General features: G+C 40.9%; 1 protein-coding gene across 3 annotated transcripts in view; it reads right to left on the minus strand.

The window, feature by feature from the left end:
• KALRN (kalirin RhoGEF kinase) overlaps positions 1-16,132 on the minus strand; it is a 719,845-nt gene that overhangs the window by 123,745 nt on the left and 579,968 nt on the right. For all 3 annotated transcript variants that reach the window (XM_089520231.1, XM_089520232.1, XM_089520233.1), the window contains one exon: positions 1,448-1,694. In XM_089520231.1, coding sequence (XP_089376357.1) covers positions 1,448-1,694 — 247 coding nt within the window. The remainder of the gene's footprint in view (positions 1-1,447; positions 1,695-16,132) is intronic.

The following is a 16,132-nucleotide window of genomic DNA, read 5'->3' on the forward strand; positions in this document are numbered from 1 at the left end:
GAGTGAATGGCAGTACAGCTTTATATAACAAAAGAATTCTCTAATCCAATCTGAGTGTAGAAAGAGGAATGAATAGGGGTGCTTGTGGATTTCTTTTGCTTTGTTTTTCCTCCAGGACTATCTCACTGTTCTTCACTGCCTCTACTTTGGCTTTGAAACTTGACTCAACACTGAAAGCTACTTGCTTTTCTTCTCCTGCCCCAAAGATTTAGGTATTTTTTTTAATTCTTCAGGTTGTTTTTAAAGTACTTAATCAAATACCTCAAAGATGCTTATCAGATTAAAACCTCATTTGGTACATTATTTCTTCATTCCCTGCCCCCTACAATTTCCACTTTTAGGGTTGCCGTATCCCGCCAGGGGGCGGGACAATCCCGGTTTGGGCGGTGCCAACCCGGTCCCGGTCCAGTTTGGCGCCCAAACCGGGACGGCCCCGCCCACCGCGGCCACCTCAGGCCCCGCGGCGGCTCCAAGGCCTTGCTGAGGCCTGGGAAGGCTCTCCACGGTTGGAGCTCCAGCTGCGGAGATGCTCCCTCCCGGGCCCCAGCGAGGCCTTCGAGGCGGCTCCGCGGTTGGAGCTCCGGCCGCGGGGTCCTCCAAGGCCTGCGCGAGGCCAGGGAGGAGGAGGAGGCCGCTTCCCACTGCGGCAATCGCCGCGATGAGGAGCGGCCCCTGCCTCTTTCCCGGCCTGGGAGCCTGCTGAGGCTTCCTCCCAGACCGGGAGGAAGAGGAGGAGGACGCTTCCCTCCGCGGCAATCGCCGCGATGAGGGGCGGCCCCCGCCTCCTTCCTGGCCTGGGAGCCGGCCTAGGCTTCCTCCCAGGCCGGGAGGAGGAGGAGGAAGCCTGGCACCGCGGCGATCGCCGCGATGCCAAGCTTCCCCCTGCCCTTCCTGGCCTGGGAGCCGGCCTAGGCTTCCTCCCAGGCCGGGAGGAGGAGGAGGAGGACAAGGTTTAAAAATCTAGGACTTTTTTTTTTAATTTCCTAGCCAGGAAATTTAAAAAAAAAAAGTCCTACATTTTCAAACCTTGTCCTACATTTGTCCCGGTTTGGAGGTCTTCCATTATGGCAACCCTATCCACTTTGAAATCTACTATGATAAAGGGAAGTGCTGGGTTTGTTACCAATCCAAAAGCCAGTCAATCACCAGCGCTCCCAGAAAGATCAGGAGTTTAATTGACATACAGTATGTTCTGGCTAACCAGTGCTACAAAAAGGTGCCTTCTATTGGAACAAGAAATATGGGTTCTGCACCAGCCCAGACTCATCAAAGTAACAAAAAATGTAAAAAAGGAAAGGAAAGGGAAAAAAAAAGATTAAGTATATGTATCAGAAGTGCAGAATTTCACTGTCACAGCAGGCTTGCAACAAAATTATGTACTTCTGTCTGCACCTTTCTAGTGCAAGTAAAATGGAGGAAAACTCAATTGTGTTCAATTTCTACCTACCTTTTCCTGAAGGGAAGAAGCAGTCCATCTCCACACTGCTCCGGGAATGAGAAATGCAAAGGGTACTGCTGGGGACCAGGCCTTCCTGAGGTGGACTTCGTTCCGTTGTCCGTACCAAACACCAGCCTGGCCTTTCACTTGGCCTTTCTAGTAACTCCACAGTTTGCCCCACTTGGATACTCAGCTCACTGCTGTGGCTGGCAATAAAGTCTTGTAGTACCACAGTTAGTTCACATCCTCCAGACAGCTGTCAGGGGAGAAAATGAGAGTAGGAAAGGGGGGAAATGAGTCACATTGTGATATCTGATACTACATTTGATTCCAATAGCCAGAATAATTGATCAGTTCCATCATTCTCATTGTTGACTCTTCAGAGTCTCTTCTCTCAGTTTGTTATAGAGTTCTCTTCTCTCAGTTTGTTATAGAGTTCTTCTTTGCAGCTCTACAGTCTCTACATCCTAACTGGAGCTGCATCCACACTGCACAAATAATCCAGTTTGACATCACTTTAACTGCCATAGCTCAATGCTATTGAATTCTGGAATTTGTAATTTGCATGGCACCTGAGCACTATGACAGAGGAGGGTAAATGTCTCACAAAACTACTGTTCTCAGAATTCCATAGCATTGATCCATGACCATTAAAGTTATGCCAAATTGGATTATTTCTACAATGTGGATGGAACCTGAATAGATTATTTGACATCCTGTTGTCAGTGATAGCTATGTCCATATAATCTGAAGGCTAAACTAGATATGATGTAGGATTACTCTGATTAATACCTCCTTCTGAAATAATAACAATTAAACAGCAGTTATGGGAGTGAGAATCCAATTGGGGGCTCACCATTGGAGTGGAATGTGATACACTCTCCCCACTCAATTTGAGAATTAACATAGAATCAGCCGAAGTTGTTCTTCGTCCAAAAGGATTTTTTTTACACAAGTTGGACAGCTGATTGTGTGCTTGTCCCCTTAAGGAGACAATAGCAACTTTCAGGCACCTTTTAATGAGGGGGAAAGGATCAAATCAATATCTCTCAGCACTATGGTTCTCAATGGATTTGTTAATGTAAACACATAAAATGGGCATTTATTTTTCTTCTTAATGCATAATGTTTTGAAGATGGATTTCCCATATCGTGTCTTACTTTTGTAAAGTAGGTGGGGGAAAATACAGACTGGGAGAGCACATGACACTTTTTCATTGTTAAAGCCAAGCAAGGTTCAGACCCTAGGCAACACTTTGATGAGAGATTATAAGAAACAAAACAATTAATTAACCATATGCCTGAACAAGCTCTCTGTCTGCAATTAGTTTGCAGTCCATGGTGTCATTGTATTCCAATTTATGTTTGCTAAATATGTTTCTAAGAGTTCCTCATAATCTGTTTTTCCATGAAAAGGAATAGTTATGACACGATGACTAGTTTTAATATAATGGAGCCCATGAGGCACCTATTCCTCCTCTTGGGAGACCGACAATGGTTATTACTATAATTGTTAGCTAAAGAGTGCCATCAGTGTAAATGGTACATTACAAAATTAAATAAAGCAGACACTTGCTTTAAGAGTTTGTCTTCCATGACTGAGACAAAGGGGATGACATAGCAAAGGAATACTGGAAAAAGTACATTCAGAAACACAAATACTGCCAAAAGCAATCTATACAAGATTGAACACAATGGAGCTGTAGTGGAGGGAATGTCAAGAGGATATTTCTCAGTATATATATTTCAATGCTGCCTTAATTAACAGGCAAGGCTCTTGTGTTGTCCCTTATTAAGCTTCCGCTTCAGTTAATCAAACATACAGGATCTAAAAAGCGAGGTAGATGCTGCATTAAGTGAAATGGGAAAAAACAAATCACCAGGAATAGATGACATTCCAATTGAACCACTACAACTCAGACTGATGGAATCAATTCCAGTCTTAACCAACATATGTCAACCAATATGGAAAAAAAAAATGATGGCCAATGGATTGGAAACAATCAATTTACATCCCCGCCCACAAGGAAGACACAAAAGACTGCAGCAACTAAAGACCCATAGGGCTAATCTCCCAGGCAAGTAAAATCATGTTCAAAATTCTGCAGACACAGACTCCAACCATACATGGCAAGAGAAATCCCAGAGGTCCAAACAGGGTTCAGAAGAGGAAGAGGAACTAGGGACCACATTACAAACATATGATGGTTAATGGAGTGCACCAAGGAATTCCAAAAGAAAACCAGCATGTGCTTTATAGACTATAGCAAAGCCTTTGACTGGAACATCCTTTAAGACATGGGAGTATCAATATATCTTCTAGTCCTGATGAGGAATGTGTACCTAGGACAAGAGGCAATGGTTAGAACAGAACACAGAGAAATAGAATGGTTCCCAATTGGCAAAGTGGTCAGACAAGGATGCATCCTTTCACCCTATCTTTTCAACTTGTATGCAGAATATATTATATGAAGAGCATGCTTGGACACATAAGGAAGACTGAAAATAGGAAGAAAAAACATCAATAATCTAAGATACGTAGATGACACCATACTATTAGCAGAAAACATTGGAGACCTAGAGTAACTACTGAGAAAGATAATAATAATAAATAATAAAATCTTTATTTATATCCCGCCCTTCCAAACGATCAGGGCGGCTTACAATGATGCAACAAGTGCAAACAGAATACAAAGGTTAAAAACATATACACAACAGCAACAACAATCTAAAAACAACAATAACAGCCCCTTAGCCCAACCTCATGGCCACGGAAGAGGAGGGAGGCCCACGGGATATTTAATCGGGGAACGCCTGCTTGAATAGGAAGGTTTTGAGGTCCTTCCTAAATTGGGCCAGGGTAGTAGATGAGCGGAGCTCCGTGGGCAGCGTGTTCCAAAGGGCTGGGGCAGCTGTGGAAAAGGCCCTTCTCGAAGTGGAAGCTAACCTGGCCCCAGGCACCTTCAGCAATTGCTGCCCAGATGTTCTGAGGGTGCGAGGCGGAATGTACGGGGAGAGGCGGTCCTTTAGGTATCCAGGGCCCAAGCCATTTAGGGCTTTATAGGTAATAACCAACGCCTTATATTGAGCTCGGAAGCGGATGGGCAGCCAATGAAGATCTTTTAGCACAGGTGTTATATGGCTGGTCCTGGATACGCCAGTGACCAGCCGGGCTGCCATATTCTGTACCATTTGCAGCTTCCGAGTTTGGTATAAGGGTTGCCCCATGTAGAGTACATTGCAGAAATCCAGTCTCGAAGTTACCAGAGCATGTACAACAGTTTCTAGGTCCCCCTGGGCCAGGTATGGGCGCAGCTGGCGAATCAGCCGAAGCTGATAACAGGTGCTCTTGACCGTCGCATTCACCTGAGCAGTCAGGTGAAGCGACGAGTCAAGAAGCACCCCCAGACTGCGCACAGAGTCCTTCACAGGGAGCGTGACCCCGTTCAGGACAGGTGGAACTACCGCCATTCCTGGACCAGGGGAACCTATCGCAAGTACCTCCGTTTTCTCTGGATTCAGTTTGAGTCGGTTTTTCCTCATCCAGCCCATTACTGACTCTAGGCAGGCCACGAGAGGAGAGACGCCATCCTTGGTCACTGCATCAGTCGGAGACATAGAGAAAATAATTTGGGTGTCATCAGCGTACTGATAACCCCGCGCCCCATGTCTCCGGATGATCTCTCCCAGCGGTTTCATGTAAATGTTAAATAGCATGGGAGACAGAATGGCTCCTTGAGGGACCCCGGTTTTAAGGGCCCGCTCGCTGGAGCACACGTCTCCCAGCTGCACCATCTGGGACCTCCCAGAGAGGTAGGAGCGGAACCACTGAAGCACAGTGCCCCCGACTCCCACCTCAGCCAGGCGCCCCAGAAGGATACCATGGTCTATGGTATCGAAAGCCGCTGAGATGTCCAAGAGCACCAACAGGGACACGCTTCCCCTGTCAATGCCCAGACGGAGATCATCGACCAAGGCGACCATGGCCGTCTCAACCCCGTGGCCCGCCCGGAAGCCAGTTTGAAATGGGTCCAGATAATCCGTTTCATCCAAGACTGCCTGAAGCTGGATCGCAACTGCCCTCTCGATCACCTTCCCCAAAAATGGTAGCAGCGAGACAGGCCGATAATTATTATGAACCAGGGGGTCGAGGGAGGGCTTTTTTAGGATCGGTTTTACAATGGCCAATTTGAGATCCGATGGAAATTGCCCATCCCTCAAAGATGTATTAATTATCCGGCGTAACAATAGCGTTACCGCCGGTCCCCCCTGGGCCGCTAACCACGAGGGACAGGGATCAAGAGAGCAGGTTGTTTTCCGAACACTTCCAAGGATCCTGTCCACATCCTCGGTACTCACCAACTCAAACTGATCCAGTGTAAGATCAAGGAAGAATGTGCAAAGGCAGGATTACTCTTGAACATAAAGAAAACAAAAATAATGACCATGGAGGATCTTCATAAATTAAAACTAGACAATGAGGAAATAGAAATAAAGTTCCTATACCTGGGATCAAACATAGATCAGAACAGGGACTGCAATCAAGAAATCAGGAGGCTAAGAATGGAAAGGGCAGCTATGAAAGAACTAAAAAAGGTCCTAAAGAGCAAAGATATACAACTAAGCACAAAGGTCAGAATCATACAAGCAATTGTATCCCCCACGTATGGATGTGAGAGCTGGACAGTTAAGAAAATGGACAGGAAGAAAATAAATTCATTTGATATGTGGTGCTGGAAAAGAGTGCTGAGGATAACATGGACAACAAAAAGCACAAATAGGAGCCGATTAAGCCTAAAATTTCCCTGGAGGCAATGATGAGTAATCTGAGGCTGTTGTACTTTGGTCACATTATAAGACACAACTCATTAGAAAAGACAATAATATTGGGAAAAGTGGAAGGAACTAGGAAGAGAGGAAGAGACAGATGGACTCAATTAAGGTGCTAACAGGTATGAATCTGCAGAAACTGGGAAGAATAGTGGATGATAAGAGGTCTTGGAGATGTCTCATCCACAGGGTCGCCATGAGTCGATATCACCCCAAGGGTGATTAACAACAATAAACCACTGAAGACAAAGTGCAGGCACCATGTCTTTGGAATCATGCTCAGTGGCTCCTAGTTTCCATATTTCCATAATCCAACATAATACAAACACTTTATTTATTTTTTTAATTGATAAATTCAGTTCAAGAAAACTGAAATACAACTTGTATGCATTACAAAAGAAAACCACTAGGTGTCTATGTTTGCTGTATTATGGAATCTAGGGGCATGCATCAAACCATTCTATTTTGAACTGAGTGCCCAATTGAGAAAGAGGGAGTGCTATATGCCCAGACAGTGTATAGGATGCTCAGTTAGCAACTAATAACAGCAAACAAAGCAGTATTTTTCTGGAAGTGTTACAAAGGCTGAGGAATAGGCACTATTAAGGCAGGTATTTCATTCAACTCTTGGAAAAATTTGCAATTTATACTGTTATAAAGAGTGATGTGAAAAGTAAACTTAGATAACTAGGTAAATTAACCCCACTAAAAACAAAACCAAGCCAAGTGGAAGGATTCCTAGAAATTTACAAGCCCACAACTGCACAATAAGCTCAGCATCTAATTTTGAACTACAGTCTGCCCTTGCCTTATGCGGGGCATCTGTTCTGGACCCCCCTCCCTGCATAAGGCAAAAAGTGCATATGATCAAGACCCAGTAGATATAATGGGGCTCGTGGGTGCACGTGCCATTCTCCTGATCCCCTGGCGGCTTCCGCGTAAGTTGCCACATACAGGAGTTTATTGTTAAAAGCTAAAAGCCGTTACAATATAAAATAGATCAAAGTTGCCACAAAAATTATATTATATTATATTATATTATATTATTTATTTATTTATGGTTTTTATTCCCTGCCTTTCAGCCCTAAAAATTAGTTACAGTTCACCCTCCACATCTGTGGCTTTGACTTTTATGGATTTGGTTACTGATGAATTTGATTAATACTGTATGGTCTCTCTAGGAATCTCTAAGTCCTCCAGCGTGACCCTATTGTCAGCCTCTGCCAAAAGTCACACTGGAGGAACTAGAGATTCCTAGAGAGAAGAATTCTCTAGGCATTTGTAGGTCCTCCAGTGCAATTTCATGGTCAACCTCTGGCAGATCTTGACCACAGGATTGCCCTATAGAGGTGTTCACAGGTAAAAAAATAATAATAGTATTTTTTATTTGTGTTTTTTCCACTTTCACAGGGGTTCTGTGTCCCTAAACTCAGAGAATGTGGAGAGTCCACTGTATTAGGCTTTTTCTCAGGGATGGAAATCATGCAGCCATGTCTCTTTCTGCACCCCCCAGATCTCTGCTGGACATTCCAGATGCTCTCACACACACATTCCCAGTGAACATGTGTCCAGAAATGAGAACTGCTGGCTTAGGAAGCTTCCAAGAGTGGCAATTGGCCTTTGCAACCTCTCTTAAGCCTTATTACGCCCAGCCCAAAGATGTTTTTACAAAGCCAGAAGTAGTCTGTCAATTCCCTTCCCTGAGAACTTAGACTGGCACCCTCCCTATGTTCTTTTTGCAGGCAAGCAAAGACTTTTCTATTTGGAAAGGACAGAATACACTGGATATTGCTAACTATTATGCTTCTCTCTCTCTCTCTCTCTCTCTCTCTCTCTCTCTGTGTGTATTTTAATGATACATATTTTAATCAGGTTTTATTTTTTCTGATTGTTTAATTGTGTTTTTTTATCTTGCGGATTTTTAACATTTTTAAAGTTGTTGTTAACCACTTTGAGTAATAATAATAATAATAATAATAATAATGCCATTCTCATGTTCTTGCCTAGGAAAATTCAGCAGAAATTTTCTTAACTCAGAGGCTTTTCACAGAAAGCCTCCTGGTTCTGGCCTTACACTAAGCCACCATGTCTTAATCCCTGCCCCATATTCCACTAAACTGGAATTCTGCAACCACACAAGTATTAAAATACATACATAATATTAGAACACCCTAACTATGTAGTTTAAGAGAGCCAGCATGGTGCAGTGTTTTGAGCATTGATCTACCACTCTGGATACCAGGGTTTGAATCCTCAGTTTGCAGTTGAAACCCATGAGGTTACCTTGGGCAAGTCACACTCTTTCAGCCTCAGAGGACGGCAAACACAACCCCCCACTGAACAAAACGTGCCAGGAAAAACTGTTTGTTTTAGGGCTATTATAAATCAGAATCATCCTGAAGAAACACAACAAAAACTATGTAGCTGACAGCCATGATTTCCTTAGGGAGGGCAATCCAAGTTAGAACAGCTCGTCTTTTCCACATGAACATTAAGACTGAGGAAGTATTCAATTAAGCAGTTGTTGAAAACCAGTGCAGAGAGTCAGATGCAGGAGCTATTTGGACTTCTTGGCAGCTTTCTTTTATATATATAAATTTTTATTAAGAATCAATTATAACTATAAAGAATAAAGAATAAGGAAAAGAAAAAAGAATAGAAACCCTAAAACAACAAAACAAATGAATATTTTACCATGAATGTTATACCTATTTAGTAATATCCCAATTATCTCAAAAGATAAATACTTTGTTTTATGGCAGAAAGATTTGTCTAGTTTTGTCTGGGAGGGCAAAAAAGCGCGTATAAAATGGAAACTTCTAACAGAGGAAAAATTAAAGGGAGGTTGTAATTTACCAAATTTTAAGTTGTACTACTATTCTGCATGTCTTAATTGGCTAGAAGAATGGATTAGTTTGAGGGATGAAAATTTATTGAATCTAGAAAGTTCTGATTTGTGCTTAGGAATCCATGCATATATATGGTATATAAAACCTAAAGCTAACAATATATTTAATCATCATGTGATAAGAAGATCCCTCCTTAAAGTGTGGTATAAGGTGAAACATCAATTTTATAGCTATATTCCATCATGGGTATCTATACAGGAAGCATATTATAGAAGAACAAAATGTAAAGATTGACAATGGTTAAGATACAATGACTTAATAAACAAAACACCAGAAGGGAAATATACTATGAAAGAAATGGAAGAAATCAATGAGAAAGGGGAGATGCAAGATTGGTTCTTATATAATCAAATAAAAAGTCGATTCAAGATAGATAAGGAAACAACTGCTGTGACTTTAGATAAAAATGAAATTGATAAACTAATGATGGATCAGCAAGGAAAACATATAGCTAAATATTATAAGTTACTAAAAGCAAGAGATCTTGAAAATGAAGCCATTAAACACAGCATGATAAGATGGGCACAGGACATCAATAAGACCATTACTATAGAAGAATGGGAAAAATCATGGAAAGGAACCAACAAATTTACATTGTGCCAAAACTATAAAGAAAACTACTTGAAAATGTTGTATAGGTGGTATTTAACCCCTCAAAAAATCCACCAAATATATAAAACAGGCAGTATTAAATGCTGGAAATGTAGTAAGCCTGAGGGTAATTTTTATCATATGTGGTGGTCATGCTCCAAAGCTAAAGGTTATTGGCAAATGATTCATGCAGCAATGGAAAGTATTCTTGAAATATGTATTCCTTTTGAACCACACTTATTTTTACTGAATATGACTCATAACGTAAAAAATGTAAAATTGAATAGAATCATTCTATATATGGTTACGTGCGCAAGAATATTGTTTGCACAATATTGGAAAATACCAGATAACCCATCTATCGAAGAATGGCTGATTAAAATTTATGAAGCCAGAAGTATGGATATATTGTCTGCTTTATTAAAGGGAAAATCTAAAGAAAGTTGTGAAAAAGAATGGAGTGTTCTAAAAACATTTGAGGAAAAGGGTAAAATATATAATTGAATAATAGTTACAGTTGATTCTAAACTGTGTACAGTGGTACCCCGGGATACGAATGCGCCGCCTTACGAAATTTCCGGGTTACGAAAAAAATCCATTTAAAAACATTTTTCCGGGTTACGAAGGTTATTTCGGGTTACGAAAAAAAATTTGGTGCTTTTCGGCGCGATTTCACACGGAATCGCGGCTTTCGCTATTAGCGCCTATGGGCATTTCGGCTAGCGAAAGTTTCCGGGTTACGAAAGCGGCGGCGGAACGAATTAATTTCGTAACCCGGGGTACCACTGTAATTTGTATATCACCATGAGAATGCATTATTACTATAGGTTGTATATATGGAGTAAATAGGTAATTTACAATATGCGGTAAATATCCAAATGTAAAGGAAGTATAACTAGAAGGACAGTGATATCGATGATCTTATGTAAATATATGTGTGTATGTTATAATGTCAATATGTATTTCTATTGTTTAGGGCAGCTTTCAATACTTTTGACCACAGTATCCTTCTGGGTCACTCTGTTGGGATGGGACTTGGGGATACTTGGTATTTCAGTCACATCTTTTGTAAAGAATATATTTAGGAGAGAAAAAAGCAACAGGAGACAAGCACTTCAGAGGACTGCTGTGCAAATCAGAAATGTTGTTTGGATCTTCTGCAAATCTACATGCGGGTGGCTTGGATGCCTCATTTTAGACAATTACAATTTGAGACTCTTGTAAAAGCAGCCCAGTTTCTGCAGAAACAGTGTGTTGTGGATGTTTGGGGTAGTACAATGGGATCAACTGGTCTTCTACATGCTGAAATCAAGCCTCCACATTACTCAAAAGTACATTAAAAAGCCCAGGGTTTTCTTTGGGGAGAGGCAGGGGGCTAATAACATTGGGACAACAAAGTGGGTCCCTAGATCTTGCAGTGGGTACAGCCTTCATACCACGCTTACAATTCTCCTAGAGCCATATGATTAACCACTGGTAGAAAGAAGATGCTCACTCCAATGAGACTTATTCCAATACAACTGGGGAAAGATACAGTTGGCCCTTCTTATACACTGATTTTTTATACATGGATTCAAGCATCCACGGTTTGAAAATGTTCAAAAAAAGTATAAATTTCAAATATCAAACCTTGATTTTTCATTTTTTGGGGGGGGCACCATTTTGCTATGTCATTATATTTAATGGGACTTGAGCATCCATGGATTTTGTTATCCATGGGGGATCTTGGAACCAAACTCCAGCATATAACAAGGGTCCACTGTACTACAGTCTCAGTCCATAGTTCTGAAACATTTCAATCCAAGTTCTGTATCATTATGAGTAAATTAAAATCAATGTCTGCACAATATTACTTGCCTATATGTGTAAGTGATAAAAGTGAAGGCCAGGAAAAGGAGGAAAAATAAAATATTTTTTTAGCAATAGCAACAGCAAGTACATTTCTACACCACTTATCAGTGCACTTAAGCACTTCCTAAGTGGTTTACAAGCTGGGTGCTTATTTTAGTGACCTAGAAGGATGCAAGCCTGAATCGAGTGTGAGCCCTTGGTTGGTATTGAACTCACAACCTTATGGTTTGTTTTTTAGACAAATGAGTTATTACTGGTCCGGGCAATATGATTGCATCTCCTGTTTGTGTAATAAATTCTGCCATTCAGTTTAATTCATTTTCTTTAATAGGCTCTTTACAAGGTGCCCACAGATTTGCATTCAGTAAAAGGAGGAATAAAAATTAATATGAGCTTGAGCAGGAGAAAATAAAATATGTAAAAAGGGCAAGAGTGGGAGAGAAAAGATATTTCTTATTCCAAATCAAATTCAGTCTTTTGAATCTGATTCTATAGCAGTCCAATGGAAAATCAGGAAAATGTTGACTTAGAGTGCAGTTAGATTCACAAATGACATAAAAACAGGGATCACATAGCCAAATCATTTAATACAGATAAAGAAAAGGGGTTCTTTCAAACTTCCCAAGAAGACCAAGCATTTTGATACAAAAGTCTGGCACTTAAGTAAAGTCTAGGACTGGAATGTACTAGCCAAACCTCTGCCATTAAGCAGGTCTTTCTATGTCTAAATTTTCTCTACTGATGTAGATTTGACGATAATGCATACTTCTCTGATAATTCAGATGGCTGAGTACCACATAAACAAAGGAGGTGTGGCACCAGCACAAACATATCTCTAACAGCACTTGCCACAACAAAAGTAAAGTGTCATTTCTCCCATGACATCACATTGTTTTTTTAAAAAATAATATCAAATTAAATAATTAACAAACAATAAACATAAATCCTGGTCATCATCTAAGAAGAGTCATTATAGATGAAAAACCCGTACTAAGTTGTATCAGCAATGGGGATCAGCACAGTACCAGACCAGTAAAGATGAAAAAGGATGTCTACAGGTTGGACTGGGAGGACATGAATTGGAAGCTGCTTGATACATAAATGTCTGCTTCAATTCAAGTAATTGCTCACAATTATAAAGAATTATTCAAATCCAAATTGCCTGCAGATTAATCAGTGCCTGGTCAGTACTTCACACTTTGAGTTTAAAACTCAGTAAAAAAACTACACTGTGAAGGAAGGTAATATTTGTCTGTAAAAGGAAAGATGGGCAAAGTGCCGGCCCACAACACTACCCAAATGTTTTGGATTTTTTAAAATAAATAAATAAATAAATAAATAAATAAAAAGCCTCCAACAACTCCTCAGGGCTGTGGGGGCAATTCTGTTATGTTTTCTTCATGGTCTAGCTGTTTTAAACCAGGAGGTAAACTGGATGTTAACATTAAAAATCCACAAAACAGTGATGTCTTTATTGGGCCAACCAAAAGGTATCACTGTTTTGTGAATCTCAGAAGTTATCATGCTTTGCTGTATGGCCAACACAGCTACCCCGGATAGGTTTTTTGGATGTTAACAGCTTATAAAATAATATTTCCTCTATAGTAGAAGCTGATTTTGTTTATTTTTTACATCTATCAAAAAGAAAAACCTTACGGATGGTGAGAAAACATGAGGCAAAATATGGCAAATAAGGAAATACTATTAACACATACCACCCAAATGCACGGCAGCTCTGTTCAGAAACTTCACCATGTCCATGAGATTTAAACAAAGTGCCAATCTTCATTGAGCATTAGCACAGACTGCTATTTTTATTAAAATTTCTGCCCATCAGGCTTCAATGGCATCTAATTTTGTCAATATATAGGAAATTTAGAGAGCAAGAGAGCAAGGAAGTCAGAAAGATAAGCGGATGACAGAGTGACTGACTTACATCTACTGCTGAGAACTGGAGGGGGAGGGAAGGAAATGTTGAGTGTAGTGAAATATCAAACCTGTCAACACAGCTAGAAATAAACCACTTGCTGGTTTTCAGCTTGTCCTGGTGCTTATTTGGGTTAAAGGGGGGAAAGCAGGACATAATGTTCTCTGAGCAAGTTACACAGTGTTTCCTGCATAATTTTATGAGATTTCTTCTTTATTAAATAACAGTACTTACATTTACCTTTCTTTGTCTATATATTATGTTTAATAAGCTTGACTGCATGATCAGGGAGAAATCCAAACATCTGGATAATTAAAACACTTTCTTTATATGCAAAATAATGCCTCCTAAAACTGTCCAGATTAAAGTGGATCTGCATCTTATATACGACATGGGAATGCTGACAAAACTAGCATTACTGCATGATTACTTCTCCTCCTGTAGTATGTTTGGTCACTTACCTCATGGCTGGCATCACATTCCCTACCCACTGCTTCACATTACTGACATGTGGTTAGTGATACAACACATTATAGGAAGAGCGGAAGAGTTTAACCAACGCCATTTCACACAAAACATGTAGGAATTGGAAAGAGGTGGTTTTGTTAACAATCATCTGTGTTGAATCCTCTCACTTTTCTCAGGATATAACTAATATTGTGGAAAAAACATGGGAAATATGATGCAAGAGAAGACACTATGGAGATTTTGATTTGACAGCATATTTGGATTGTATGTGTGATGTAGGCGAGGTCCGTATGGGCCAGAATACTCCAGGAGCAGGCTAGAGTATCCTGGCCCTAGAGCTGCCCTGACATCTCCCTGTTACATGGCCCTCCGATGCAATGCCAGGCAGCTGTTCACATGTACAGCCTGTGTGCTGTCCAGAACCGCTACAGGAAGTCAATCACTCTGAAGTCTAAACAAGGTGCCCAATGTTGATCATATGGCTAGGCACCTCATTCTGAGTGAGCAACTCACTGCGGTGATGGTGGCACCAGGTAACATAGCAGGATGCATTATAAACAGCTGTCCGGTGTTGCAACTGAGGGTTCCCGATCTTCTGGGAAGGTCCAGACCAAAAGGTGAGTTATTAAAATCATTTAAAGATAGGTATATGGTGGGTTCGGTGTTGAACTGGCTTCATGTTGCCTGGACACTTCTCATCAGAACCAGAGATTGGGTCCTGTGTCATAAGGACTACTTGCCATGAAGACAGTGTGAACAACCTTGTGGTCTCCTTTTAGGAGGAGTGTTTATTCAGAAATCTTAAATTGCTTTAGAATTTGAACTGGTGTTCAGTTTGTGTTTGGACTAGGATATTGCTTTGATCAAGGGGTTATTCAGATGGTGAAAATAATCTGGTCAAATCTGGATTGAAACTCTGTTGTTCAAATGGGGGGGGGGGTTTGCCAAAAACTCACTTAACCAAGGATAATCAATACCATGTTTTTCCCCAGCTCACATCGTTGGCAGTGTCAATAACCAAAGCAAATAGACCCGCAATAAACTGGGATAAAACTCTGCATGCCTTGAACATGCTTCAAATACCTTTGCATCATCAATTCTCTAGATTACTGTATTACACAATTATAGTGCTGCTATTCCAATTTAACTGCTCTGGCTGTCTCCTGTTGCATTCTGGGATTTGCAGTTTAAGGAGGGGCATTTAGAATGTTCAGCCAGAGAGCTCTAGGGCCTCACTGAACTACAAACCTCAGAATGAGGCAGTCAGAACAGTAAGCGGAATAGCAGCACTATAAGAGGGTAGTGCAGTAATGTAGTCTATCTTTACTTGAGTGCTGGCATGTATGAGCACCTGAACTTTCAGAGATGCACATAGATGTGGTTTCATAGTGTGAATTATTCACATCACACACACACACACACACGATGTCTGAATGACCCCCAAGTCAACTTTTCATCAATACCAGTTCTGGACCAGACCCTTTCCAGTACTGCTAGCTGTCTCGCTGACCAGAATAATGAGAGAGAGAGAGAGCAGGGGTAAGTAAATCAATTTTGGTCTTGTTAACTAAAAGAAAGAAACACACAGATAGGACATAGTGTTTGCGCACTCAGCCTACTTTGTTTTGCAACAAGTGGAAGAGACAAGAGCAGTATGTGAGGACAGATGGATATATTAGGTGAAAGCCAAGCTGTTTTCCTACCCTCATGTACCTTTCAGTGTTCCAGATTGCCCAGGCAGACTGTAGCTCATCAGGAGCCCTTAATAGACAACTGCAACTACATCCTGACTCTGCTGATTTTTGGATTGATGTAAGCAGTTTGTGCACAAACATCTGCTACACAGCTTGAATAGATCTGTCTGAAAGATTTTTAGATGTAATTCAAAAAATTAAGGCTATGAATGCATTGGCCCAGAACAGTAGTTTATCCACAGTGGCTGAGAATGGGTTCAAAGACAGCAGGAATGAGTGTCCATGTGCCATGTGCATTTTTGGCTGCAGAACTTAAGAGTGAAATAACAAATTCATGAAGGTCTACAGTGCCCTCACAACAAAGCAAATATAGCCCAAGCTTCATGTTATAACACCTTAAAATTTAGATTACAACAAATCATTGC

Source organism: Sceloporus occidentalis, unplaced genomic scaffold (assembly GCF_023333645.1).
Source record: "Sceloporus occidentalis isolate IW3139 unplaced genomic scaffold, rSceOcc1.0.p SCAF_4, whole genome shotgun sequence".
Lineage (NCBI taxonomy): Eukaryota > Metazoa > Chordata > Lepidosauria > Squamata > Phrynosomatidae > Sceloporus > Sceloporus occidentalis.